This window comes from Nipponia nippon, unplaced genomic scaffold (assembly GCF_047370975.1).
Source record: "Nipponia nippon isolate SJK-2023a ecotype South Korea unplaced genomic scaffold, ASM4737097v1 scaffold_4, whole genome shotgun sequence".
NCBI lineage: Eukaryota > Metazoa > Chordata > Aves > Pelecaniformes > Threskiornithidae > Nipponia > Nipponia nippon.
Window position 1 is genome coordinate 123,292,086 of NW_028262358.1, and position 26,660 is coordinate 123,318,745.

At 44.4% G+C, this 26,660-nt stretch overlaps 1 protein-coding gene and 1 long non-coding RNA gene across 10 annotated transcripts in view; one reads left to right on the top strand and one right to left on the bottom strand.

Annotated features, from left to right (window-relative positions):
* LOC104014693 (L-threonine 3-dehydrogenase, mitochondrial) lies at positions 1-15,709 on the bottom strand. Of its 8 annotated transcripts, none has more exons than XM_087775058.1 (10): positions 15,580-15,626; positions 9,608-9,719; positions 7,995-8,196; positions 7,548-7,590; positions 6,047-6,117; positions 5,136-5,285; positions 4,874-5,046; positions 3,971-4,061; positions 3,234-3,503; positions 1-2,997 (listed from the first exon to the last, which is right to left on the bottom strand). In XM_087775058.1, the coding sequence occupies exons 3-10, from the start codon at positions 8,176-8,178 to the stop codon at positions 2,858-2,860; spliced, it is 1,122 nt and encodes a 373-aa protein (XP_087631184.1). In that variant the 5' UTR covers positions 8,179-8,196; positions 9,608-9,719; positions 15,580-15,626; the 3' UTR covers positions 1-2,857. The 8 variants fall into 8 exon arrangements, with proteins under 8 accessions (XP_087631184.1, XP_087631183.1, XP_087631181.1 ...); XM_087775057.1 differs by lacking the exon at positions 15,580-15,626 and adding an exon at positions 14,723-14,860; XM_087775055.1 differs by lacking the exon at positions 15,580-15,626 and adding an exon at positions 11,570-14,702.
* Positions 14,976-26,660, top strand: part of LOC148053520 (uncharacterized) — a 13,374-nt gene continuing 1,689 nt past the window's right edge. Inside the window, exons 1-2 of one of the 2 annotated variants that reach the window (XR_015708294.1) lie at positions 14,976-15,113; positions 16,848-16,995. This is a non-coding gene — a long non-coding RNA (uncharacterized LOC148053520). Of the gene's footprint in view, positions 15,114-16,847; positions 16,996-23,270; positions 25,502-26,660 lie in introns of both variants that reach the window. The other variant, XR_015708293.1, reaches the window with a different exon arrangement.

Below are 26,660 nucleotides of genomic sequence, written 5' to 3' on the forward strand. Positions count from 1 at the left end.
TACATCTGCATAGGATTTTATTAAAGTAGGCATCATCCACAACTTACAATATTTGAAAAAATATCCTTAACTTTTTTTTCTCCCGAATAGGTAATTTAACAGCTACAATGCTCAAATGTCATGAGAGAAGTCTCTGCCCAGAAGTCAAATTTCAAACTAGTAGCAAAGGTTTGTACCACATCAAATTGTTTTAATACAGAAAATACTGTAACATAGTTACAACAGAAGTTAATGGAGAAGGTAGGGAAAAAAAAATACACACGTCATTGGTCACAGGTTGAAAACCAGAATTTCAGACAGGACTCAGACCACGTAGACATCTCTAATCGCATTCCCTGACTATCACCACCTCGTTACCTCCAAACAACTCTCTGTTGCAATACGGTTTATTTCAGATTTTGCAGAATAGAAGTTTCTTAAATGGCTGCTCCTAAATGAATTCAGCGACTTTTGGCAGGAAAAGAAAAAAGAAAACTTTGTTCAAAATGCCATAGGTTTGAATTTCACCTTCGCTGCAACACCTTATCCAAAGCTGTTGTGCAATGGCACAACCAAGGACAGGGCGTTTCAGAAGAACGAACGTTCTCGCTCTTCACTCTTGTTAGCGTTACCTGGAGCTTTGAACAGGGGTGAGGGGAGCGGACCCCACGACTTTGAACGAAGCAAAGAAATGGAGTGAGACCCGTCAGCAACTCTATTTCAGACGTCTCACGGAACGGAGGCAATGAGGAGTCCCCAGGGTCTGACTTACGGAAGACTGGAATGGACAAGACACTTCAGCTCACAGTAAAGCCCTTCACCTGACGGCTCAGTGCAACAGTTCACTAGGAGATAACCCTGGTTTGGCAGGGCGGAGGACAAAACCCGAGCCAGCCTTTCCTTGGAGGGTACGAATGGAGGGCCAACTTGGCTGGCCCATTGGGCCAAATATTACACTTGAACAATGTGATCGTTGCAACAGCGGCCAAAGTTTAAAAACTTGTCTTTTCAGAAACGTAAACAATATAAAAAAGAACTTTCAATAACAGGCCACAACCTTAGAGGTTTTTGAGCTTAAATACCTAGGAAACGCACTTTGCCAGCAGATGAAACGTTAAGATACATACAAAATCAAGAGATACAAGTTTAACAAATGTTTAAAATAACTGGGTTTCACCACAGAATCTTCATCTGAAAGTTACTTTCATGAGAAAACATATTCCCTGCAGCGCGTAGACTCCTTCACAAAGAGACAGAAATCTGGTCATGCCAGTTATCCACTTACTGAGGAAACACCGCAGGGTTACAGAGAGCGTAAGACTCGCAACTGCCAAAGCGTCGTCACAGAAAACATAGCAAACAAGTTGTAGGCAAAAAAAAAAACAAACCAAAAAAACTTGAACATGTTTACCTACACGCGCTATTGGAGTAGACAAGACAAAAAAAGATGGAGAGCTTCGTACAGAGAATTTCCAGTCATTTTGAAAATGAAAGATATTTTTTCTTTGAAAAAAAAAAAAAAAAAAAATCAAAGTTCCCAGATGCTGTTTCTCAAGGCATGCTGTAGCTATAGTAGCTGATGGCTCAGATTCACATCCATGGAAACTGATATTTTACCTAAAACGGCTTTCCTGTCTCTCCAGTTTGTCATTTCTCAGTCTCCTAAGTAGCTTTTGAACAGACATATCTTCCTCGCATGCATCTACTAAGACTCCCTTGTTAATCCCAGAATCTCCTGTGCATGAAACTCAATGAGCAGAACAGTCCTTAACTGTAGCTAGAAGATGGTTTCAGCTTCTGGATCCCTCTCTAAAGAACAACAGCGTTCGACAGTTACACATAAATAGCATCTACGAATACACTTACAGTGCACGCAGAAAACGTAGTGAACATGAACAGATTTCAAAGGCTGACCTGACTCTATCGTAAGGCTCCATCATCAGCCCACCTTTAAAACTTGCTCCAGGCAGTATGTCGTCGTCATGCTAGCACGGCAAACAACTGGGATAACCAAAAGTAGTGCTAATGAACAATAAACCCATGCCCGGGCATTGCCTTCTTGAAATACACCCCACATTCACATACACCTAACAGCCCTTCGGATTTCAGATCTACCTCCAAGGTTAAACTGAAGGCAGCAGCACTTTCAAAGAACAGGACGAAGCTTAGCTTGTAAACCCTGTTTTTTAAAGCATAATAAGAATTCAAGTCCTATTCCCCTTCACATTTATAAGCATTATAAGAATAATGCTACTTTCTATGGCCTATGTATAGAAAAGTGGATGTTTATACAGCACTAATATATATATATCATATATATATAAATAAGAACTATAGACCAAAGTTTGACTTCAAACTAGAATTGCAACGACCCCTGCAATTTGGAAACATGAAGTAGCTCTTCTGATCTCTTTTGTAAGCCAAGAGTAGAAAGGATCGTACCTTACTATGATCTAACATCCTCCACCAGGCAAATGAAAAACCCATCGTTAACTTTGCAGGACATGCCTGAAACACCAGGTTTGACACCAGGTTTGACGATATTGCCCCACCTTGTTTGCCGAAGAAGAGGCAGGCAGCAGGAATGATCAGAGAGTCATCAGCCAGGAGTAAGTGCTTTTTTTTTTTTTTTTTTCTAGCTGCTTAAGTGTGAAAGTTCAAGAATTCTGTGTTTGTCATTGGTGCTGTGCTTGGAGACAGTACCAAATGATGTCGTTTATCTAATAGTACATTCCAGCTACAGTATGTTTCTGCCCAACTCTATTGCTACTTACAAAAAATAATAATTGACATGCTCTAAGACTCAGAAAATTATAAACTAATTTAGCTATTTCTTCCTGGTCCTCTGTGGAAATCTGGAAACATCTTACAAAGTATTTCAGTTAGCTTGAGCAATCCTGGAGTCAGACCCAAGGAAGCTAAACATTGTAGTCACCAACTCAGGGAGATCATAATCATGTTTCCAGCCCCAATCCCTCCGGGCATTTGTGTCATCGAAGTTCATCGGCCAGCTGTCAGCTGCAGTGAAAAGAAAGAAGAAACACAGACCATGTGGTTTAAGAAAAATTTCTTTAAACTTTAAGATATATCATCACTGGCCATTTGAACTACTAATGCTGAATTTCAAACTGTAAGATTTGAACTGCACAGGAGCAATTTGCAAGTGCCTAAAAAGAAAAGAAACTTTGTTTTGCCCTTAACGTATAGCAATCTCACGTTTTTCCTTATCCACTGCTAAAGAAGCTGATACTAACCTATGGCCTGCCTGACTCCATCCACGTTGTAGGTCACCTGGAGTTCAGGAACATGCTTCTGCACCTCTTGCGCCAGCTCTTCAGGAGTGAAGCTCATGGCACTGATGTTGTACGTCCTCATGCTCAGTGCCTCTGCGGGGGCCTCCATGACCTCTAGAGTCGCTTTCAGACAGTCATCAATATACATCATCGGGAGACGAGTGTCTGGCTTTAGGTTGCATTGAAATTTGCCAGTCTTTATGGCATCATGGAAAATCTGGACAGCATAATCTGTAGAAAAGAACAATGGATGCAGGTACTCATCTGCTTCACTCTGTTGTTCACTTCATGACAGTTAACAATCCTCAGACCACCCCCGAAGTCTCCTGTCTAAAGTCTTACAACACAAGTCATACACAGTTCTGCTGCTAAAGTCATTCTGAACTATCCTGATCCTATTCTAGCATTTGCACACTGCAGCAAGACAGCAGAGTTTAAAATATTTTTAAAGGAAATGGTCTCGATAAGTGTAATTAAACCAAAATCTCTCAGATACTGTTTAAATGTAAAGGCTACGAAATTATGCCCTAGGTTGGAGTGGACAAAAAGATTGTTGTAACACTGCTGAAACAGCATCTCTACACTGGTGCTCTATACCGCCACAGATTAAATTTCTACAAACACATTACATTATTGTATTGGTTTATGTTTTTGCTGTTCTTGCCTGCAATACTGAGAACTACGCACAAGTCGCTTACCAGTTGTTCCCCCGCCAGGCTGAGAGTCAGCGGATATAATTCCTGGATACCTCAGGCAGCGGAAGTCTAGGCCATAGCGGTAATGGTAGTACTACGGAGGGAGGAGAGAAACACAGCTTTACACATCAAGCCTAGGCCACACAACTCCTTGATTTCACAGGAAAAATCTGCCACAGGATGAACCTTCATTCTGTAGCCGTCCCACGACAGGGATGAAAGAAAAGGAGCTACTGAACAGTCTCCATTCCTTGCCGTGTAGCTGAGCTCTCTGCTTGCCCTTTTCTGGTTTTCACCCACATCAGTAGATATTGAGTCTTGATACGGATTGGCTTCTAACCTAGGGTCTAGATCTAGTGTTCCGAAACTGAAAATTCCCAAGTTTGTGAGACATTTCAGGTTAATACAGTCTTCACACTTGCCACTGTCCTTCATCAATATGAAGTGTGAGGAAACTTTGTAAAAATATCAGCTTTAACAATGTTGTGTTTCTAAAAAACTACAAAGCCAAATGAGAAGTACAGACTCCCGCAGCTCTGACTTTAGAGTCTATTTTTTTTTTTTGTCAAAAGTCATCATTGCTCTAGCATGCTTTTGCAAGGTTTTGTACAGTTATTTATGCAATGCCATTCATATTGGCAGATGAGGCAGAGAGGGCGAAGTCAAAGGAACCAGGGAAAGAAATGATACTTAAAGTCAGATGTTTGCCAGCTTCCAATTTTTGTACTTTTCCCAACAAAACTCAAAAGATATTTGTCCTTAAGAGCTGCCACAGACTACTATTGAGTACTAAAGCCTGAAGGAAGGAAAGAATGGGGGAAGAAAACCACTGCAGTGAGGAATCTTCCAAAAGAAATGAAGATCTCCCAGAACTTTCAGGAAATAAATAAAATAAAAAATTCTCACTTCTCCCATGAGCTCAGCGTGAACCTTGGAGACTCCATAGATTGTCCTTGGTCTCTGAATGCAGAGATCAGGAGTTGGATCTCGAGGAGAGGTGGGTCCAAAGGCTCCAATAGTGCTTGGAACAAAGAGTCTCAAATTATGCTCAGATGCAATATCCAGAACATTGTGTAAACCTGGAACAAACGACGGGATTTAACAGAACATACACCGCGCTTTCTCAAGCTCCTGTAGGAGTCACGAACTTGAAACCCTTGTCACATACCGGTAATATTTACAGCTCTGGCCAAAGGGACGTTTGCTTCTCCAACAGCACTGAGCAAAGCGCTATAGTGGAAGAGCCAAGATATCCGATTATTCACCACTATCTCACGTAAATTTTTGTAGTCCAAGATATCCGCGTAGATAAAAGGACCTAGAAGAAATGGAACCAGTAGGACATTGAATGCCAAGAAGAATGGAGGTCAAGAAAAGTTCTAGATGAAACTCAAATTGCTGCTTCTTGACCATACCTCTATTCAGGATTAGACTGCACAGCAGAATGCACACCTTCCAACAGCAGCGGTCAATAAATTAGTAAATAAGCAGGAGAAATGAGGGGAACTCCTGCCTTTACCTCAACAAAAGACTGATGCAAGAACACCTGTTTTATCCAGTCAATGGCATGAAAACAGGGAACATCTAGTGTACACTATTCAACTATCTAAACGCATCATTAAACAGTAATGATGAAGAAAAACTTATGCAAGTTTCTATTGAAAATAATAGAATCCAAAAAACCTACTGTACATCTATCTGATCATAAAAATTGTCTGAGCATGGAAAAACAAAGCACAAGTTTCATTTCCAACTCGCTCCCTCCAAAAGAATAAATGCGTCTCTTTTTACAGCAGGAGCACAACAGCCAAGCTCAATTTGACTCAAGTAGTTATTCTGGTCAACAAAGTGGCAAAGAAACAGCGGAAAAAATGCAACGAAAAATATTTAGAAAAAAGGAATAACTAACAGAAGAAATCAATGTCTTGGCAAGATTTCAAAGCAGGAAGGCATTATTCAGAAGTTTCGAACAGCAACTTGTTCATTTTCATTCATGTATCATTTAGACTTCGGTAATTAGTCTATCAACATCAGAGGTGAAGTCAAGATTTTTTTCCATATGCTCCCTCAGTCACTTACCACTATAAAAAACATTATCCGCAGGCTTTCTAATGTCAGACAAGATCACGTTGTTCTTTCCGAAGCGTTTCCTGTATTAAAATACCCACACAGTGCAGTGAGTCCACAGTCTTCAAGATAATTTATAAGTTGCTATGCTGCTATTTTGTTTATCAGGAGATGTATCAGAAGAACAATAATTGAATGAAATGAAATCAGCCATTGCACTAAAAAAACCCACCAGTCCCTTAAATGTCAATACAGCATCTTTGAAAATTAGTAAACTACTTCTAGCAGCAGTGAAAGACTGCTTAAGGATAGAGAAATCTTTTATAAACGAAAACACATTAAGAAAGACCTTCCTACCCTCTTCTTTCTGAAAATTTTACCCAGAGATAATCTAAATCCCCTGCGGACAGCAAAAAGCCACTGGGCTTGCTGTAACTGCAGCTACTTTCACATCAACAAGGTAAATAAAACTGAGTAATCTCTGCCTCATGCTTTCCTAATCAGCACAGGCTGTTGCAGAGAGCAAGCCTGATGGCACTGGAGTATGTTCCAGCCTTCCATTATTTGGATGATTTTTAAATATATCATAAAAATGGCAGAAAACATTCAAACTGCAACACAGTGTTGAATGCAGTGAGTTTGCTCACTTTTGGTCAATCCCCTGCACCAAACCCTGTCTAGGTGCAAACGATACTCTGGAGCTGAGTAGGCGTGGATATGGACAACGATATGGACCAGGGAGAGCTCTCAGAGCATTTTACGTTTCTTGAAAAGATACCATGGAAAAAAATAAGGTAAATCTGTATGTGAGGCGGGGGAACAGAAAGAGCCAGAAAAAATACATTTTCCATTTACTCTTTTTGCTGCATCAGTTCATCTTTCACCAAATCATAAAAACTTCAAGGTCTTGTATCCTAACCTTTATTTTTATTTGTACTTTACTAAACAGGGCACCTTATTCTTGAAGTTACTTAACTGAAATTCTCAGAGAGAGAGAAGTCAGCAGTTGCAAAGCCCAACAACGGGGTAGTTAGCAAAGGACTATGTATTTTTTCAAGTGGAGGCTGACACTTTTTTGTCTCCTGTAGTACCTCCATAAAATCACAGCCTTTGTCTCTCCCTGTTGAGCACTCAAATCCAGCCTTACTTGGCTAGACCAAAAAAGGGAAAAGGAAAACTGACCACCTCTGAGCATTCAGATTGTGAATACTTCCATTTAACTGGAAGCATACTGACTTCAGCAGCTAGTCTCTTAGACAAAATTATGTTATTTTGGGCATCATGACCAATGTACACACAGAAAGTACATCAGTGAAGCTAAATCAATCACAGGAGTAAAAAATAAAATGACGGTGAAAATTTAAAGTTATTTACAAAAGTAAGAGGCAAAAAAGAATCTGGAATTGTCACTAGGATTCTTCTAAAAACCACTTTCCAGAAACTTATTGCTTCTAGAAGTGACGGCTAAAGCTTGAATTCCTCACTAACAGCAAGTCAGTGAATCATGACATACCTCAGAAGCTTAGCAAGTCCCACTCCAAGCTGGCCAAGACCACCTAAAAGGCAATGCACAAGAGACAAAAATCAGAGAAACAGTGATATCAAAATAGAGTTCCGTTATTATATGTATCACATCAGAAATGAGTACTATTTTTCTCAGCAAGTCAGAAAGTTTTTATATTTTTCTCAAGGAAAACCCAATGAACTGGTTTTAGTAGATTGGACTAGATGACCTTTAAAGGCCCCTTCCATCCCAAAGCATTCTATGATTTTGGAATAAAAATAAGTAGGAAAGTTCACATGGGACTCTGATCCTATCACCATACGGGAAAGACCATCACAATTCTGGGATATCTGAGTATTTTTCTTCCAGTGTTCTGCTCACCAGGGAGGGAGGAGGGGAGCGGGGGACTCATCTGAGAAGCTGGAGCAGGAATACAGTTACGACAGGAATGCTGACCTGTAATTAGCACCCGAGGATGATCAGACTCGGCAAAAGAAACCGAGTGAAAGCTAGCATCGGAGGCCACCTGGCGGGGTGAGACTCCAATGCATCGAACAGGCACGATGGAAACCCCGCATCCACAACCAGAGCTCTGTAGCAGCTGGCTGACAGCTCTGCTCACGTTTTTGACAATTGGCATCTTCCTCTTTCAAATACGCTGTGAGAACAAGAGAGAAGATTAGTCACAGATGACTCAACCATAATAAACATTTTAAACACTCCCTTAGAAAACTCTGAAGGGTTTCACAGAAGTTTGCTGCAATCCAAGTCCTAGCTGATGTGCCAACTGAGAGCCACGTCTACTAGAAGCAACCCGTGAAGTAACATGAATAGAGGTAATGTATTCACCAGAGTGAGCTCAAAATATCCACAGCCCCAGCACAGAGTCCAGTATAATGAACAGTGAGAATATAGTTCAAGTTTAAGCCTTCTTAAAATAGTTACTAGAAACCATGATTTCAAGCACAAAAGACAACAAATACAGAATTCAACAAGTTCAGCTGCTATGATTGCACAGCTTCACTGTAGGTACTTTTGAGTAAAAGTTTTGTAGCCTGCCATGAATAAGCAAACCTTCTTAGTATTGCATCAGCAAGATCCAGCTAAGCCAACAGAAGCAGCAGTAAACCTCTTTAAAGAGCATGGCTTTGCTCAAACTTAATACGCATGATGGACAGTACCCGGGAAGCGAACAAAGGAGAAGCGGTATTTACCCAGGACTCATGAAAATGTCCTAATTACTTCACAAAAAAAAGACATGATTCACTCATAATAACACACTGCAAAAATATCCCTAAGTTACCCTGAGCTACATGCAAGTTTGGTCTTCTTCCTCTCCAAATCTTTCATATTGGGGAAGGAAATGGACCCCAAATAAATCGCACATGCACCCACAAATGGCCTTTTCCGAGGTTCCAGTTTACTTCTATTCAAATACAATTCTTAAGGTGCAGTCACTTAAATTCTTCCCTATCCCTCTTCAAACAACTTTTAACTCTCTTTCCCAAAGTGACAGAATGAGCGAGTTTCCAGATGGAAACGTCTTTAAAACTAGCTTGCTTGAGACTACGCTGTCAATTCCTTTCTCACATGTGTTCTTCTTGCATAGATTACAGAAAAGAGAGTCAGGGTGAAGGAAGGCCACAAAAGAAATTACAGCAGCTAATTGCCCCAGATGAATTCCAGCACTACCAATTCTAGTGTGCACAGAAAAGCAAACAAGTAATTAATGTGGGTGTTGCTTTCACTTACGGCAAACACACAAGGCTGAGAATTTTCTGATACTTTAGGGAGTCCTGCTATTTAAATACAGAAGACTGGCTAAACGACCTATCACATGCTTAATAAGATACACCCCCCCCCCAAAAAAAAGAGTGCATTATTAAAAATCACATTTGCATATTAAAACTGATCAAAGAGACTTATTCTGAGACGCATCTTTCCCCCTCCTTAGACTTGTTCGGTCACTTGTTCATTGCCTTGAGAAGCACGGTCAATTAGTATCCTGATCAACACTAATTTCAAGGATTAAGCAATACATGCTGGAATTTTCCCTCTTCTGTACTCACCTGTCCCTCAGCTGGTGATAGGGGAGAAGCAGAGTGGAGATGGCAATTTATAGGACACTGCCTCTTTTGAAAGCCAATCAAAACCTGACAGAAAGTAGGAGTTGTCCCACACCTTAAAAAAAAAAAAAAAAAAAAAAAAAAAAAAAAAGCCTGTGCATGAGAACAGCCGCAGCCAGGGAAACGTCTGTAACTTTGTGATAGGCAGAGGACTCTGAAGCTACGCAACCAGCCCTTTCACTAACAGAACCACACAAGCTAGGGTCATCTCTGAAGGACAGGTTTTAAAACTAATTGGTTGCAGTGGAAAGGATTAACATAAAGCGAACACAGGTTCAAATGTAAAGCAATAATCTCCCTTGGATAGCAAGAAATTTCTGAGTTTTGTAAAAAGATTAAAGCACGGGGAAAGGAGGGGGAAAAAAGAAACAGGTTCATAAAATGGCATTTAGCAAGTTAACTGCCAGCTGCTGTTCCTTCGCAAGGTTTCCAAAGTGTTAGGTAAGCAGCAAGCACCTGTTGCTCCTATAAAAGACAAAAACATGTTTATAGAAGCTATAGTTTCTTATGTATTAGTTATTAATAGAACATTACAGTGATAAGAAAGATAAGACAGATAAGAAACTCAGGGTTTGGTCTGGAAAATCCCACAAGAGTAAGCTTCAAAGAAAATGGGAAAGAGGGAGGAGAGAGAGGTCAGAAGCAAACCCCAAATCTCCCACAGCATTTCTGGGGGCTGCACAGCCGCTGAGGTGCCCTCCACAGAGCTAACCAAAGTCATCCAAAACTTGTTTCTCTCGAGGACACAGGATCTTGCAGATTCCCAACCACTAGTACTTTCAAAACAGCCAACATCCTCGGGTATGTGGTCCACAAGTTATCGTTCGCAACTCACGCTTGTCTCCAAAACACCGTTCCCGCTTCAGACCTGAGGTAGGGCTTATGCATCAGAAAGTTCCTCTACTTTTGCCAACTGTATCAAGAAGAGCTCGAGTACAAAGATACTGCCTGCCTTGGGCATCCCGAAGACGAAGAACATGCCACCTTGCCTGTCCCACTGGAAAGCCTTACTCCCTGGTGCCCAAGTGCTGCCAACTGGAAAATCCGTCAGATCACCGCATTTGGGAACGCTCAAGCTGCAACAACTAGGGGATACTCTCAGCTCAACCACCACTTAATGAAGCCTGGATAGACGGAAAGACCAAAGCCATCACACCTCCCCTTGTTGGTATTTCATCTGGTTCAGAGAGCCCCGAACCGGGGTAAGGGGACCCTGCGTCCTTCCCCGTGTCCCCTGGCATGGTGGATGTGCCGGGGCACGGCTAAGGGGTGGCCGGGCTTGTGCTGTTCTCTCTGGCAGGCAGCTGTTGGCTAACCTCGGTTAAAATAACCTTGACGCAGACGCGCAACCTCCGCGGCAACGTTTTTCAGAGGTGACGCACGACCGCGGGACGACGCCGTAGCCCTCGCAGAGCTGGCCAAGAAACGACGTCAGCCTGAAACGCCAAGGGACCAACTAGAAACCTGACCTCAGCAACCAATTAAAAAAAAAAAAAAAGAAACCCAGTCAGATTATACCGGCTGCTGAACAGCGTGACGCTCTTGGAGCAGATAAGGAAAGATCTACGTTACACCGGGCCTCCACGGATGAGGGGAAGCGGCTGGTGCGAGTCACGGCATGGAGAAAACCCGTGAGCCCACGCCAGGTCTCTGGTGAGAACCAAAAGGGCCGAGCAAGGGCTTGAAGCGCCGCTCCCGCCCCCGGTCGGGGCGGCGGCCCCGTGTCCCCCCCGCCCGTCCCCGCAGATGAGGCGATGCAGGGCGGGAAGCGGCGCCCACCGCCCCTCAGGCGCGCGGCTGTTGCGGCCGTTACGGCCGTTGGGGCGCAGCGCCCGCCCCTCTCCCCCACCTCATTCATTCGGTCACGGGCCGTGGAGCGGGGCGGCCCCGCGGCCCCACGCTCACCTGCGGACCCCGCCGAGCTCCGCCGCCGCCGCCGCCTCTCCCTGCCGCCAGCTCCGGGTGCCGCTCGCCCGGCGCCGCGCCCCCAGAGACCCAGGGGCGGTGGAGGAGGCGGGGCTGAAGCCAGACGTCACCACCTGCCGGGGAGGAGATGGGGGGGGGGGGGGGAAGTGATGTGACGTCAGAGCGACTTGATGTCATAACCTGTGAGGCGCGTCGCTTCCGGTGAGGGGGGTGGTTGTCTCGCAGGCCTGGGCCCACGTGGCACCGAGGGGACGCTGGGGAAGGACAAAGACACGAGGTCCCCCACGACATGAGGTCAGCAGTCACCGGCCGAGCTGCGGCGTGACAACGCGAGTTACCATATGACAACACGGCGCTGGTGGAGGTCAGGTTTGCAAAGAGAAATTCAGGATGTGCACCAGGTCCGAGGCGAGGGGAGCTGTGGGTATTTCCAACTGCAAAGCATCCTCCATATTGGGCTGCAAGGTAAGAATGTCGCAAAGCCGGTCTGGCTGTGAAAAGTTAAGATACGGTTAAGGAACTAATTCAAGATACGGCGAAGAAACTTATTTTGGCGATTGGGTAACCTATTGTTCAACTCCTTGAGCCGGATGAGTGATGATGATCCCTCTGACTGAGAAGAAGGACCAGTAACCGGCGTATTTTGCCAAAGAAAACCTTTCGATTAAACAACCGTTGAAGAGGCCATGGCGAAATGGTGAGTTCTGCAGGATTTGTATACTTGGGAATGAGACTGTTCAATGATCAGCATACAGATGGAAAATTCTTCTGTCTCCAAGAAGGAATTCATACAGTGGTTCAAGAGCACGTTCATTTATCAGAGTTAAAATGCCAGAAAGTCTTTTGAGTATTTGAAAAAAAAATAAAAATCAGGAGCTCCATCGTGAAGAAGATAGAAGGGGAAAGTCCTCTAAGACCATGGTAACTATATTCTGTGGTAATTAATGGCAAAACACTGATGGCAAGACTTCGGGAATAAATAAAATATTAGACATTTGCCTTTCTACGTGGAGGAAAACGAAAAAGCAAAAGCTGCAAGGTGTTTTATCTCCCCTCTTCCCTGCTGTGAACAGTTTCAGGCCTGTTTATGGGCAGAAATTAGGCAAGATGGAAAGACTGATCTGCAAAACTGTGAAATACAACAGACTTCAGAAAAGATAGGCAGCGTTTCAAAAAGATACGTTTAAATGCAAAGCGCAGGTCAAAGGAGGAGATTGGTTTGCCTTCAGGAGCACCTTCAAACACAGAAACTAAGTGCTACTGAGAGTGAGGGTAAACATGACTCAAGCACTAATCATTTTTAAAACAGAAACTGATACGCTCAACACCACACAGAAATTACTCCATTGTATGAATAACAATCAGGTGGGTCCAGCCAATAGAAGGGACCCGTACTTAACAAATGTAATTACTGCACTTAACTTCCCTATGCCTCAATGTTCTGCTTATAATAAATGGCCTTGAAAAACAGCATTTTTATAGAGAGCGGTTAGTTTGTAAAGCTCTCTGAGGTCCTCACCTGCTCCTTGCTGAGGTTAGGCAGGTATTGCTCATCACTCAGTGAACTGAACTAAGAACGTGAAAGCAACCACAGCAAATCAAGCAAAGATCGTCCTAGTCCAGTTTTATTTTTTTTGTCTCTAACAGCAGCTCTTTCCCTCTGTGATCCACAGCTAAAGGACTTTCTGAACCAAACGTGGTATCTTCACATTCAGTATATTTACAGTCAGTCATCATTAATGTTTTTCACCTCTACAAACTCACCCATATGCTTTTCAAACTCGGGTAAGCTTGGATCCACACTGGATAATCTGCATGCTTCATATATAATTTTGTGCCCTCTAATTACATGTAGCCAAGCTGTTACATAACAATCCCTAACCTGCCTGCCAAGGGGTGAAATTCATAAGCAGGAGAGAAGGGGAAAAAAAAGTCTTATAAACATCTCTGTGGCAAGCTAATCTTATCTCAAAGCCTTTGTTCTTCAAGATTGCTTGGGGAGTTAATGTTGTTTATGGTTGTGAAAGACAGAAGTGTTTGGAATAAGGCGGGGGAAAAAAGTAGTAACGTTCACTAGAAGTACAGCTCAGTAGAAGGAAGGAGGAGAATGGTCTGGAGCTTTGGAAGCTCTGTGTACAGCTGCTGCTGGAAATGAGAAGACTTGCGAGGATCAGCTCAGGGAAAGGATTCCATCAACACCTGTCTGCATCCCCTGTCTAGGACTTGCCATGGTCCATCATCAAATCAATGATCCATCGAACACAGTGTCCTGTTTGCCAGCAGCTTGTCCTCTTTGTCCTTCAGAGGACATCCTACTGATCCACATAGTCACAATATTTCCCCTGAGAAGGGGAACAACATACAAGCTTCCCCTGCCGGCAGCACTTTATGCTGTCAGAAGTCACCTACTCCCTCAACCAGAAACAGCAGAGCCTTGATTTAGGAGTGGGATTCCCATATCGAGCCCTGCTTCCTAGGCTACAAAAACCTAGCACACCAGAATGCTGCTAAGAGTTTTAGAAAGTATGACACGGGATCAGATTTAAGTCCAGATACTTTGCACAAACTGCTCCAGGCTCTCTAATCCCTCCTGGTTGCTCATTAAAAACTTCCTGCTACATACAGCTTTACCCGTTGTCTAGGAAATCCAGAGTGCCTGGACTGCATCGAACCATGTCATGGGCTTCTGTAGTTTTGGCCAAGTGAGGGCCCTCTCTAGAAGGATGTTCTGCCAGTACTCCTCAAGAAACGTGCACCGTTGTCCTTGCTGCCTCTATATGGTGTTACGGTATTATCACATCGATTTGGGGAGTGTCTGCGTATCAGCCCCAAGAGACGGGCTTGCCCTTCAATCGGCTGTCTGCAAACAAGAACTGACAGTTCAGGACATTCGCCCTAATTAAACCAGGCAGAGGCAGGCTGGGGAGGAGAAGTACAACAGATGGGGGCAACAAATAGGACATGATGGGCTGAGAAACAGAAGAGGAGACTCAGCACTGAAGCAGGCGAAGGAGTTTGGAGAAGCTAAAGAGAGACTGAGTGAAGGACAGCATCGGATAAACCAGGCAGAACTAGCGTACAGCGGTCCCAGATGGCTGTATGAGCTGGCTGCTGTGTGCAGTCACTTCTTACTGGAGATTTAGCAGCTTCTCCAGGAGAGTTCACTGCAGGCTTCACTCCACGGCTTTCCTCTTAGGCTACGAGTCGGAGAGGCAGCAGCAGGGATCCTGGTGTCTCAGGTAACACACCTCCTTTGTGCAGTCCCAGGCCAGCGGGGCCTTCTGGGCCCCCATTTTGCCCCCAAGGGAGCCACTTATTCCAGCTACCTGTGCACCTCCCAGTCATGTGGAAAGAAGAAACACTGGTGCAAAAGTGCAAAGGAGATCAGCATTGCATGATGCAAACTGTAACCTGAGCCAAGGGAGACGGTCCAGAGACCTTGCACACAGGTGGCTATCTACACGGGACTGACTTGGAAGGCATCTGACACCACAGAGCCCACTTTACAGTGATGCATTTGAGGGTAAGAACAGGATTTGTAGAAGTTGCTTTCTCTGTTGTTGATGTGAAATACCTGCACAGGTGCTTCAAATGAAGATCATTTCCCCAGAAAGGAGCATGAAGAGGCAGAATTTGTAAGCAAGAAGCACAGCTCAAAAACCTCAGTGCACATAGCTTTGGAGGGCATGGGAAGGGAAGACGTAGAACTGCATTTTCTTCAGAAAGCTTGTCAGCTCACAGGACACATTCCTGTGGTTGAGATCCAAAAACATTGAACCTAGGTTAATAACCCATGAAGCATTCAGTCTTGCACTCTTGTCCTGTATAGAAATTTACCAGTCGTGTTGCAAAACAGCTTAAAAAGAAATGTCTCCAATGGAAAGTGCCATCCTGTCCCAGCTCAATATACCTGATATCAAGCGAATTCACTTTCTGAGACTCTTAGTTTTCATTTGTAGAATCTAACAGTATCCGAATGTTAGCCTTACCCCAGAGTCTTAACAGTGGGATCCTTGCTGTGGACACGCAGCTCCACTAACTTTAGTCTCTACATGGCCTCCTACTTAGAAGAGCAAATATGTTGATAGGATGACATTTCTTCCTGGAATAGCTACGCCCATCTCCTGCACAAAATCAGGCGACAGACTGTCTCTCGTGATATGCTGGAAGCTGTACAGGAGTTTGCTGAACAGCTGTCAGCTGGCGCTGTAAATGTGTGTGTACTGATAAGGCGTATCTCCAGTTTTGAAGCATGGTGTCATAACTGTCAGGCTGTGCAGACAGCACAAACACAACGATTCCTACAGTCCCTGTGCCAGCGAAGATCCTCTTCACTGAACAAAGTCCCCCCTACATTGGTTTCTGCACCCAAGACCAACCACATGACTCATTCTGCTGGGCTGAGGCCTCAGTTAGTGAGCCAGTTAGGACTTTGCATATACATGAGACACTGGCCTTGATGGGGAAGGGGGAGCCATCTCCTTGTCTTGTTCTTTTAGGAGGCACAACCTTGCTCAGAAACACTGTAGAACCTAACAGGTCCTACCCTGCCACTGGGCTCAGCAAGAGTGGGAGCACTGGAAACCACAGTCTAACGAAGGGAGAATAACTCTTAGCAGCTGTTCATGCAGGAGAGCCACTGGAAGGATGCAAAGTCAGGAAAGGCAGCAGAGGAAGTTTGAAATGCAAAGGTGACGATTAGCAACTTAGGTACGATTAGCAGATAGGTACTACAGCCCTCTCCGATGTCCGGGCAGTCAAGGACCTGGTGATACAGCCTAGGAGAGCCAATTGTATCTGTAATGAGCTGCAGTCCTGACCAGGAGTGTGGGTGGTGCAGAACAGCCCTTGAGCACATGGACTGAACCAGGCAAGGCTCATGAGAAGCAGAGAGAACAAGCTCTAGCTTTTCCGCAACAAACTGGATCCAGGTCACACAATGAAGATGCAAGCAGATTCTTCCACAACCAGATCACTCACTTGGGTAAACCTATAGAGCCATACTGATCTACGCTCACTGAGAACGGCAGGTGCTCCACCATACTTATCCGTGAATACTGATCTGGACCCCATTTCTGCCCTCACACAAGTATATGTAATTCCCATAAGAGGCAGCATATGCAGCAGTTTAGGACTATGACATGTATCTTTGGGAGAAGAACAGATCAGATGTCAGGGGAAGGAAGTTACAGAGTCTCCACACAAGGAAAAAGCAGTGCAGCCTGATTCGTTTTATTTCTCCTAAAAATTTTCATAGAAAATGTGTTGCTGGAGATACCAGTGCATGGGATCATACTGATCTGAAAGCAGTGCTGGGAGGTTGGCTCAGAGGACCCACGTGAAGAACATAAGAAGACATGGTATGATCACCAGAGGACAGAGGCACATAGATCACTGTATGCCAGGTTGTATTCTTACATTTTTTTCTACAAGCTTTTGCCACTGCCCACTGTTAAGAGACAGGTTAATATGGAAGTGGACTTTTGCCTTGACTTTATATGGTCTTATGTCCCTCAAACCACATCAACCAGCACTAATAAGTAAATTGTCAATTCTAGATACAAGTTCCTGTTCTGTCCAAATGTGCCACGGTAGCCACAAAGAGTCACCAAGGAGGGAGACTGAACTTCACTTTGGTGACAGGTCAGCCACACAGTGTGCGAAAAGAAGAAACATCTTTTCCCTGTGGTGCTGAACTGGTTTAACTGGTTTACTGTTCATCATCCCCAACAGATCTGACACAGGCTGTGCTTGTGCACAAGAAGGTGTCACATTGTGTTGGCAGGCAAGGGAGAACCTCGTACTGATCGAAGTCAGTTGTAATCTTCCCTCTGTGAGTGATTGGCATTGCTTTTGCACCCAAACACATGCGTCACACTGGATTGCCATTTCCTTAGAGGAGAATAGATGGGGAAGATTTTATTTAGAAGTCATTCTTTTTAATTAAAAGAAAGAGCTTGGTGCTGTTTGGTTCAATTAGATTTGCCTTGCCTTTTATTTTTTTTTTAAATGAGAGGTGAAGCACTGCGTGAACGATGGATGCATTGTTTTTAAGATCATTCACCTGGCATCATTCCAATTCTTGTGAGCTCCTGCAAAGTGAAAACACAGGTGTTAGCCCTTCAGGTAGGCTGAGAAGGAAGCATGCTTCTGCTGATAGCATCTTTCAGCCTGGCTGTTCAATGCTCTGTGCGAGATCACTGCCTGAAAGGTAGCATTTTCTCCAGGCATGCTGCTCAGAGAAAGCAGGAGTTTGTGCAGCAGGTTTTACTCCAGCACTGTGTGCATATATCTTAGACTGCAGTGGCTGCAGTCACATTTCTCTGTGTAAGGGGAACGTATGGCATCCTGCACAGCAACATACCCGGATAAAGCCTTCAGTGCTCCCCAGATGCTTTTGTGTTACTGCCTTCTTACAATCAATGTCTTCTTGTGAACACAGGATAGCAATCCTGCAAGGACAGCTCCCCTTAGAGACAGTAATTTGTCCACCGCAATGTGAGACACGTGAATACTGCTAATGCACTGATGGCAGATATTTTATCTGGTTTCTTTTATATCCATGATGCTAATTTCCACCCTCACGGTGAGGGTTTTTACAAGAGATATGAGCCACAATTAGTGACAGTCCATAGCAACAAGAATTATCAAAAAAAAAAAAGGGAAAGGAGAAGGAAACAGACAGTTCTGTGAAGAGCAGAAGTAGTTGGAGGAGACAAGGGGCCAATCTTATAGTAGAAAGCACCACTACCGCCACAACAAAAACCCCAAAATATATTGGTTTTGAAGCCACTTACTCAAACAGCAGCAAGATTATTCATTAGGCCAAGCTCTTAGCTGTAAGGAAAGTCCTGGAAAAGATCACTTGGGGAAGGAGCAGAGTTTCTGTTGCTAAGAGATTTAAGAGCAGGTTAGGTAAGCCCCATCAGCAAAGATGTACATTTAGTGGATCCTGTCTCGGGGCAAAGGGAGATGCTTAATGACCCCCTCTCTTCAGATTTAGGGCCTGAATCTCTCCCCATGCTTGCTACTTCTGCAGCTCTGAAGCCTTTGCAGTATAACTCCGCAATAGGGCAATCCTCCAGTTCTTGTGTCACCCGTAGAATTGTTTGTGATTTATTTAATATCCAAGAAACATATAAAATAACAAGGGAACAGTTGTTTATCCCGAGAATGTACCAAAAAGGCCACTGATTCAAGTTTTGGAGGTTACATGGTTCTCAAGAAGCCCTGACCTGCACTGCAGCCAGCTAGTAGGAACTGCTAGATCTTGGAAAGAGATGTGTTTGCTATTTCGGGGAAGGAAACAGCTTCATTTGTTCCCTGAAGACTTCCCTATACATACCCGTTTACCCACTATCTTGCAGCTTCACATCTAAGCAAACAAAATGGATGAAGGCTACATCCCAAATATAAGAACAATGATTTGAGATATATTTGCCTGTATAGGTAACGAGCCAGACAGGGAAAAAATCAGGCCCTAAGTTACATGCTTCACAAACGCTTGCCTGTACAGAAGCCATAATGTTGCTAAGAAATCCACAGCAAGTTGATGCTTACCCTTAAGCAGGGTTTTCACACCTCAGACTGGATACACAGAGCTCACAAGGGGCAGGCAGTTGCTCTAATTCAAAGCGACTCTCGCTTCCCTTTTGCTGACTTTCCCGGTTTTCCAGCAGAGCTCCTGTAGCACACCAAGAATATCACACAGAAGGCTCAAAACCAATTTCCCTGCCCTTCACAGCTTCTGTTAAGGCCAGATAACATCCTGTAACAAACACGAGTAACCACAGCCAAAAACAAAGGCAGAAGGGAAACATTATATACCCTCAGCAGTTGTTTTTGCAGAACTAGATCCACTCTAACAGTGCCTGGGGTGCACACAGCACTCATCTTTCTTCCTTACTGGCCTTGACAGTCTCCACACATGGATTCATTTAAGTAGGCTACGGAAGCAAGATGCATAATTAGTGCAGCTAATGACAAAGACGAGTTTCCAGTCTAAGCAGGAGCAGCGTTTCAGACAGCTCTCAGGCCAGCAGAAGAGAGTTTGTTTACAGTAAGATTCCTCTGTCCAGTAAATCACGGCCTGCTTTCCTAAAGGTCTGTATCCTTCTAAACAACACACTACCTGGTATGAAAACAGGCTCATACAGGTCTTTGAGGTGAGCAGAATGTTGCAATACAGTGAGGGTTAAGGAGTGTGCCCTGTGAGACATGAAAACCAGACTATCTTAAAAATTCAGGCAAAGCCTCCCACCAAGTGTATCACACACCACAAGGAACAATGGTCATTAATGCAATGAATTAATTCTCCTCCTCTATCAAGGTTCATCTGGATCTGGCCTTTCAGGTATTCCACTAAATAGGTGGACTGTTCAGTGTGTACCTGAAAACACAGCAAGGTTTCAAGCTCCATGAGAAAGTGGAGACTTTAATGGGAAGGAAGTTGTGCTTAATCCTTTATTTAGTTACAGCAAGGGAGAAAAGCCTTGAGTTTTCTCTTAGATAAGATACTCCGTAGTCACAGAAATATGTTTTCCTTTCACCCATCCAACAATACTAATTCTCTGATAATTTTCTAATCCAAACAGTGTCCATCTGAGGCTGGCAGCATCTGCTGCACCATTCTGAGGCAACCACTGCCGTTCTTGGGATGCTCAGTTAAACAGATGCAGGCCATTTTGTGTACGGGTGGATCCCTTGATGCTGAGGAAGAGAATGTTAGGAAACCACAACAGGCAAACCAGAAGGTTTTGGAAAAACATCTTTGTGCCATGGTTTTTGTAACTTAGGTTCACTGTCAATGCAGTGGTGCATCTTCCTAAGAAATTCAGAAACCAAGAAAATGGGAAATGACCATCTGATCCAAAAGGAGTGGTCTGCCATGGTCTACCTGGTGGTTTACTCTCCTTGGATTACTGAGTTTCTTGATAAATGCTTTTACCCAGTAAACGCACAGCTGTCAGATGAATAGGGCAATGAATACACTTCTTTATAATTACAATCTACATTTATTGAGCAGGTAAGGTTCTGCATCACTCCAGTCCCTTCCTTGCTGTCACAGCCAGCCAGACAGGAGTGACAAGGGCATCCACTATCTCACAGCAGCAGAGTTAGTGATGTCATCCTAGTGCAAGGATGACATCACAGGCCCCCTGTAGACATGGTATCTCTGGACTGTTTCACTTGTCGGTGCAAAACAGTCTCTAATTAGCAGAAACACACAGTATTGCCACACAGAGGAGATCCCACCTCCGGCACTCTTGTGGTAAGACGCAGCTGGGCTCCGCAGCGTGGCAGAAGCAAGCATTGAACACTACGGTGGAAGAGGAAGCCATGATCACAGCTCTGACCAAGGCGGGCACTCTGGGACAAGCAGGGTGAAAGATAACCTCTATCTACCTAAGACAGAAACTTGTCAAACACCAAATAGCAGCCTTGAAACACTGAATATTCAGAAAATGCTATACTGTGAAATACTCAGATGTTCACCAGTCCAAAATCATTGTTTCTTCCTCCTCTCTTCCCATGGCTGCAGCTGGCTAAGAAGAGGTCTCAGGTAGGGTTGGCTGAGGCCAGTTACAGCCTGAGAGAACATGTCATTCCTCAGCGTCATTTTCTGCAAGGGAACAAAGCAGAGGAGGAAAACCTTGTAATCAAGTTAAAGCCACTTTCCCAACTCTATTTACTGAGCGCATTTGTTAAATAGGCTTTGGAGAATAAATAGTGGGTTTATGAAAAGGAATCAGGTTTCAGCTGATAATGTAACGCAAAGCTTCCCTGTCAGGGGCTCAAACCCTGTAAAATCTGACTTGCCAGATCTGGGAATAGATGCACAACTGCTCAGTGTAGCTCATTATGGTCCAGGGAACCACTGGGTTTCATTGGTCTTGAAGAGTGCACAACCCCCGTGAATCGACCTGAGAAAAGCCTGCTAAAAACATATTAGTGCATTTTATGAAATCTGCAAGGTCTCATGGACTTAAATCCCTCATCTCCAAAGTGCCCTGCTCAATTAACCTCAAAACTTTCACTCTGAAATAAAGCTGACTTTTTGGCAGAAGACCTTGGAGGGAAACTTCAGGATAGAAAAGTTAAAATGCATTTAAAATGGAATCTAAAATGGCCATCTCTGCAAAACGGAGCCATTACCACAGCTGCAAAAGCATTTATCAAGTGCTGGGAGCATGCTTGATGCGTCCAAGAACAGGCAGACACCTTTCCCACAGACTCACCAGCCTCTCACAGCTGTTAGGACTGAGCAGAGCGGCCAGCAGCAGCATGCAGAGTGTCAGTGAAAAATCGGCTTAAGATTTTCTTGCCTTTGTTTGAGGGCAATAAGACAACGCATTATGAGCTAGGGAGGGGCAAAAGCATTTAAGAATTCCATTTTCCATACAGAATTATTAGATAATCTTTATAATCTAGCACAATGAGTCTAAAAACTTTGCCCTTGAAGTTTAATAGTGCTCTTATTGAAAGAAAGGCAGTTTGTTCTTTCCTCTCAGTTGACATCTCTCAGGCAATGGGTGCTGTAGATCAACTTTTCAGGATCTTTCTGCATTTACAACGAAGTTCCCTGTCGGACAGGTGAAAGAGTTGGAATTATATTTTATTTTCTTAATTAGTATAATTTTGCTGTCATTCCTGCAGACGGAACTGTAATTGACATTTTTCCATCCCCCCCACTGGCAATATGAGGACTGTTGGAATGGGGAAGGGAACTGCGTGCTGCCTTCAACTCTTTATTTATCCACAGCTTTTTGTTGGAGCAAGATACAACCATACATCAGCATATGCTTTAGCTAAAAACAAGAGCTTGGCAACTCAAGCAGGTTGGGAATTTTCCATCCACAGAAAGAGCAAGCTCAGCAAAGAAAAAAACAGAATTGTCCTTGGGGGCAAAAAGGGAATTTTGCCTAAATCATTTAATTTTCTTTTCATTTCTCTTAAAATCAAAAGTCAGTGTTTTCTTGAACTGAATCCAAAGTGTTTCAAGTCATGTCAGCGTTAAGTTGCATGACTTCAGGCCACTGTTTGCCTGCTGGGACTGCCACTTTGGGTGCCGTACATTTGTAGCCTTCCCAAAATAAACAGGAGAGCCAAGTGCTTGATCACCAGGTCCCAACATGGGGAACGTGGATTCAAGAGGCAGTTTGCAGAGCATAGCTCCATAGTGAGTATTAAACATTGACAATCCAGATATAACTTCTGCCTCAAGAAGTCATTGAACTGCTTATGACTGGAGTCTGGGAAATATCCCATTCCTTATATTCTCTCCTTAAACATCCACTGCTGATGGTTGCTGGAGACCAAGCGTGGAGATGCTCGTGCCTTCTCTCTGACCAGCGTGGTCATTCTTACATGCTTGCATTAAACCAGCTCAGCTCTGTTTCTCATGGCAGTGTCCTGCTCTGGGGAGACCTTGTCCGGGCAGGAGTCCAGAGCATGAAAATATGACATATAAAGTATCCCAGGCCCCTGTGAGCACACAGCTCAGTGAGCTGGAACCTTTAGCTCAGCAACCCCCAAAATAATCCTGAAATATTAAAACACTTTTGTTAAAGGTACCTAAAGGAAATAATCTGGCAAGCTTAACTAAATAAAGAAAAAAATGTCATACAAAGATATGCATGTATACTTTTTTTTTTTTTTTGATGTCTTAATTTTCAATCAGGACAAAGACCAACATTAAACTATCAGAAACAATTTCCTGCTAGCAAAATAAAACCCTCCACTGCACACACGGATCTCCCCAGCCTGGAGATCAGAGGCAGAGTCAACCGCATGTGACAGCTATTAATCGCGGCACTTAATGCCTGGCTGGGCAGTACGTGGGCACAGCTACAGGGCATGGAGCAGAAGACCCTACACAAAACGCTGCACCCTGATACGCACTTACAGCAAAAGGAAAAAGCATTTCAGTTTCACTGTCCAGCCATTTCAAATGGAAGAATGGTTTGTTGTCGAGTCTGCAAAAAAAAATCCCTGGCATTTGTTGTAGATTCAAGTCAGTTCAGGGTTGGAACAGAGCCTGATTTCTTTTAATCCACCCCAAAGGGAACTGATGAATGAAATTGTTTCAGAGTATTTCAAAGTTAGGAGCGCAAACAAAGCAGGACTGGCTGCTATTTCCAAGGCTTTCAGACACTAACAAATGGCCACTTTTTAAAACCTCAGCTCACAAAGTGTGGACATCTTGGAAAATCACGATACAACAGAAGCTGCAGGGGGGAAAATCCTTTGCTGGCTGTAGAAGCTGAGTGCTCACAACTCCTGGCTCCCAAGTGCCTAATTGAGTTTGAAAGAACTGTTAAGTACCATTCACAAAACCAGCTGTCTCTCTTTAAAAGAGGAAAAGCTACAGTAGGAAAATAAACACAAAGAACTCTCTTGTTGGACTGGAGAGCCTCGAAAAATGCATTTAAAGCCCCTGGGGAAGCAAAGCTATGGGAGTATCAGCAGTATCATTCCATCTGCTATAGACTGTGCAGTATCTTCAGCAAACTGAGTCAAACTAAAGGGTCATCCGAGTCCTGTACTCTGTCCCAAAGGCCACCAGCAGTCAGCCAGGGCACAGGACATGCAGGAAAAGCTGACAGCTATGCATCCCTGACATCCTGATACTGTATTGCACAGGCACATCCATTGACAGCCGATGCCTTTGTGTTAAATAACCCTTGATGGATTTTTCTTTCCCATATCTAGCTGCTTTTTGACTGCATATCATGTTTGGCATCTACAATGTCCCATGGCCATGGGCTCCCCAGCTGAACCACACACCCTGCTGAACACCACCTCCTTTTGTTTCAAGCACCACCTGACAATTTCATCTGGTGCACCTTAATTCTTATAGGAGGCAGAGCAAATAGTTGTTCCTTACCTTCTCCATGCCAATATTTCATAGACCTCCATCATATCATCACCTCAGCAATCACTTTCCAGGCTGAGGAGTCTGCCACCAAATGAAACAAGGAAGAGCAGAGCCTCTAGTGTGACTCCATGGCTGCTCTCAGGAAGGGCACCATGGAGCCAGCCTTGCAGTGAGGGCAAACAGATCTCACCTGGCATGTTGCAGAGGTAAAAATTAAAGATACTGTTGTCTCCAGGGCCCTGATATTTGCATGCAGCGGAGCAAAAGGGGTTTTTCTGCTTGGGAAGGATGATGCACGGAGCACCTGAAGTTGCTCACCAGTGGTTTTACTGTATCTGCTAGCCTGCCGCAATGTAAAGTTCTCTTCTAGACCAGTATCACACCAGGATGGCAGATCCCCCAGACTGACGAAGCAGCAGGAGTGATTTAATAACCCAGTTACCTCCTCCAACACCGAGGCAACCATCTGGAGCATTAAACTGGCACAAACACAAGCTAGACAGAGCTTGCAGCAAGCTGGCCCTGAAACCACCCCATCCTCCAGGTTCAGCTGCAATCCAAGGCCTCCCTGATACGGCCCAGCTGGATAACCCTGCCTCTGAGAGCCGAGAAGATTGCTAAATTGTGAGAAAGAGCACAGAGCCCTGCAAGATAAGAAAGGTAAAACCGAGGACAGAGGTAGGGTTGTCGAGATGTGATAGGTAGCAGCTCTAAGGTGCAAGAGCAAAAACCTCAACATGAGAAGGCAGAAAATCCTAAAGGGGAGAAAACCCAACTCCATGAGATGGATGATGGCATCTCAGCAACGTGGATGATCCGTTCCAGCAAGCGGCCGAGGCCAACCCTCCCACCTGACAAGTGCCTGTTTGGGTACCAAAGACACTTTGGGTGTCTTTCTCGGTGGTCAGCACAGCCTTGTAGCTCACTAGTCTTTGCTTGTGTGTATCCTGCTCACAGAGCCTCTGTGCATGACAAAAGGTGCCCCAAAAAATGCTCCAGGAAGAGAAGGAGAGTTACAAACTACGGAAAAACTTGTATGTTTTATATTTTTCATTGTATCTGGGTTTCAAGGTTTTGTGGGAGTTTTTTGGGTTTGGGGTTTTTTTTTAATCCATGTCTGAGAGACTGCAAACAAGAAAAGCCAGTCTGAAGTTCAGAAACATGCTAATGGAGGAATATTGGAAATGCAAATTAAAAGAGCCAAGGGGAAGAGAGTAGGACATGTTCCAGCAAGCTGCTTTGCAAGGGAAAGTCAGATCTGGGCCGGGTGTTGAGGCAACGTTCTCATCAGAAAGAAATCCAGGGAGCTGAAGTAAAGGGAGAGAGGACATTCCCTTCTTCTAGGAGAGGCAGATTATTAAAATACAGTAAGCTGGCAAACTCCAGAGCATCTTTTGCACAGCATGTGGTGAGGCACTCCTCCGAGCTAGGACTTGTGCGTAGCGGTGCCAGAAGGGCCAGGGTGGGGACCAGGGTTGCTGGGAATGAATTTTGCTGTTGGGAGTCTCCAGCAGCAGAGGAGAACTGTCCATCCATCTCATATCCAGCATGGTGCCATGGAGCTGATGGCTCCACGAGTGCTCAGCGCTCTCCCCACTCTGCCTCATGCAGCTGCCTTCTTCCTCTCCTTATCCACGTAGCATCCAGAAGCACTGGTCTTGTTCAAAGCCTTCTGCAACAGCCTCTCCCAAAGCCTCAGGCTTAACCTGCCTCCCACCTTCTCCTCTTCACAGGGTTTTCCTGATCTCACCCCTGCTCCCCCTCTGCCCACTTGCTGAATTTGCACACCTTCCTCACAACTCCCTGTGCTTAGATAGCTGAGCGAAAGGAGCTCTTCCCGGCCTTTTGGGACGCTTGGAGACACAACAGAGCTCTTGCCATAGAGACATGCTCTCCCTTTGGTTTGCTGCTCTGCACGGTACTGTACTCTGTGGGCACGAGCCTTGTATTTCTGCAGACCAGTTATTTTTAGTCCTGTTGACAATCGTGCAGATGTTAAGCGCGTGGCTTTCTGCAATGTTAGCAGTAGGCAAAGATCGAGTATACCCTCTCTTCTCCCCTTTTAGCTCCATCTGGGCTTCGCTACATGCTCGATACCTTAGACCTGGTTAGTGCCTAGAAGCTGTTTTTAATCAAAGCTGTACAATAGCCAAGCAGTCTCTGTCCCAAACAGTAAACGCACAAGAGGCACAT

Bases quoted from the DNA above. Each gene is read 5' to 3' on its own strand.
- LOC104014693 (XM_087775062.1), bottom strand. From the start codon at position 8,178: ATGCCAATTGTCAAAAACGTGAGCAGAGCTGTCAGCCAGCTGCTACAG. The intron at 7,591-7,994 runs GTCAGCATTCCT...ATTGCCTTTTAG, and splicing joins TCCTCGGGTGCTAATTACAG to GTGGTCTTGGCCAGCTTGGA. The intron at 5,047-5,135 runs GTATGTGACAAG...CGTTTGTTCCAG, and splicing joins CAGAGCTGTAAATATTACCG to GTTTACACAATGTTCTGGAT.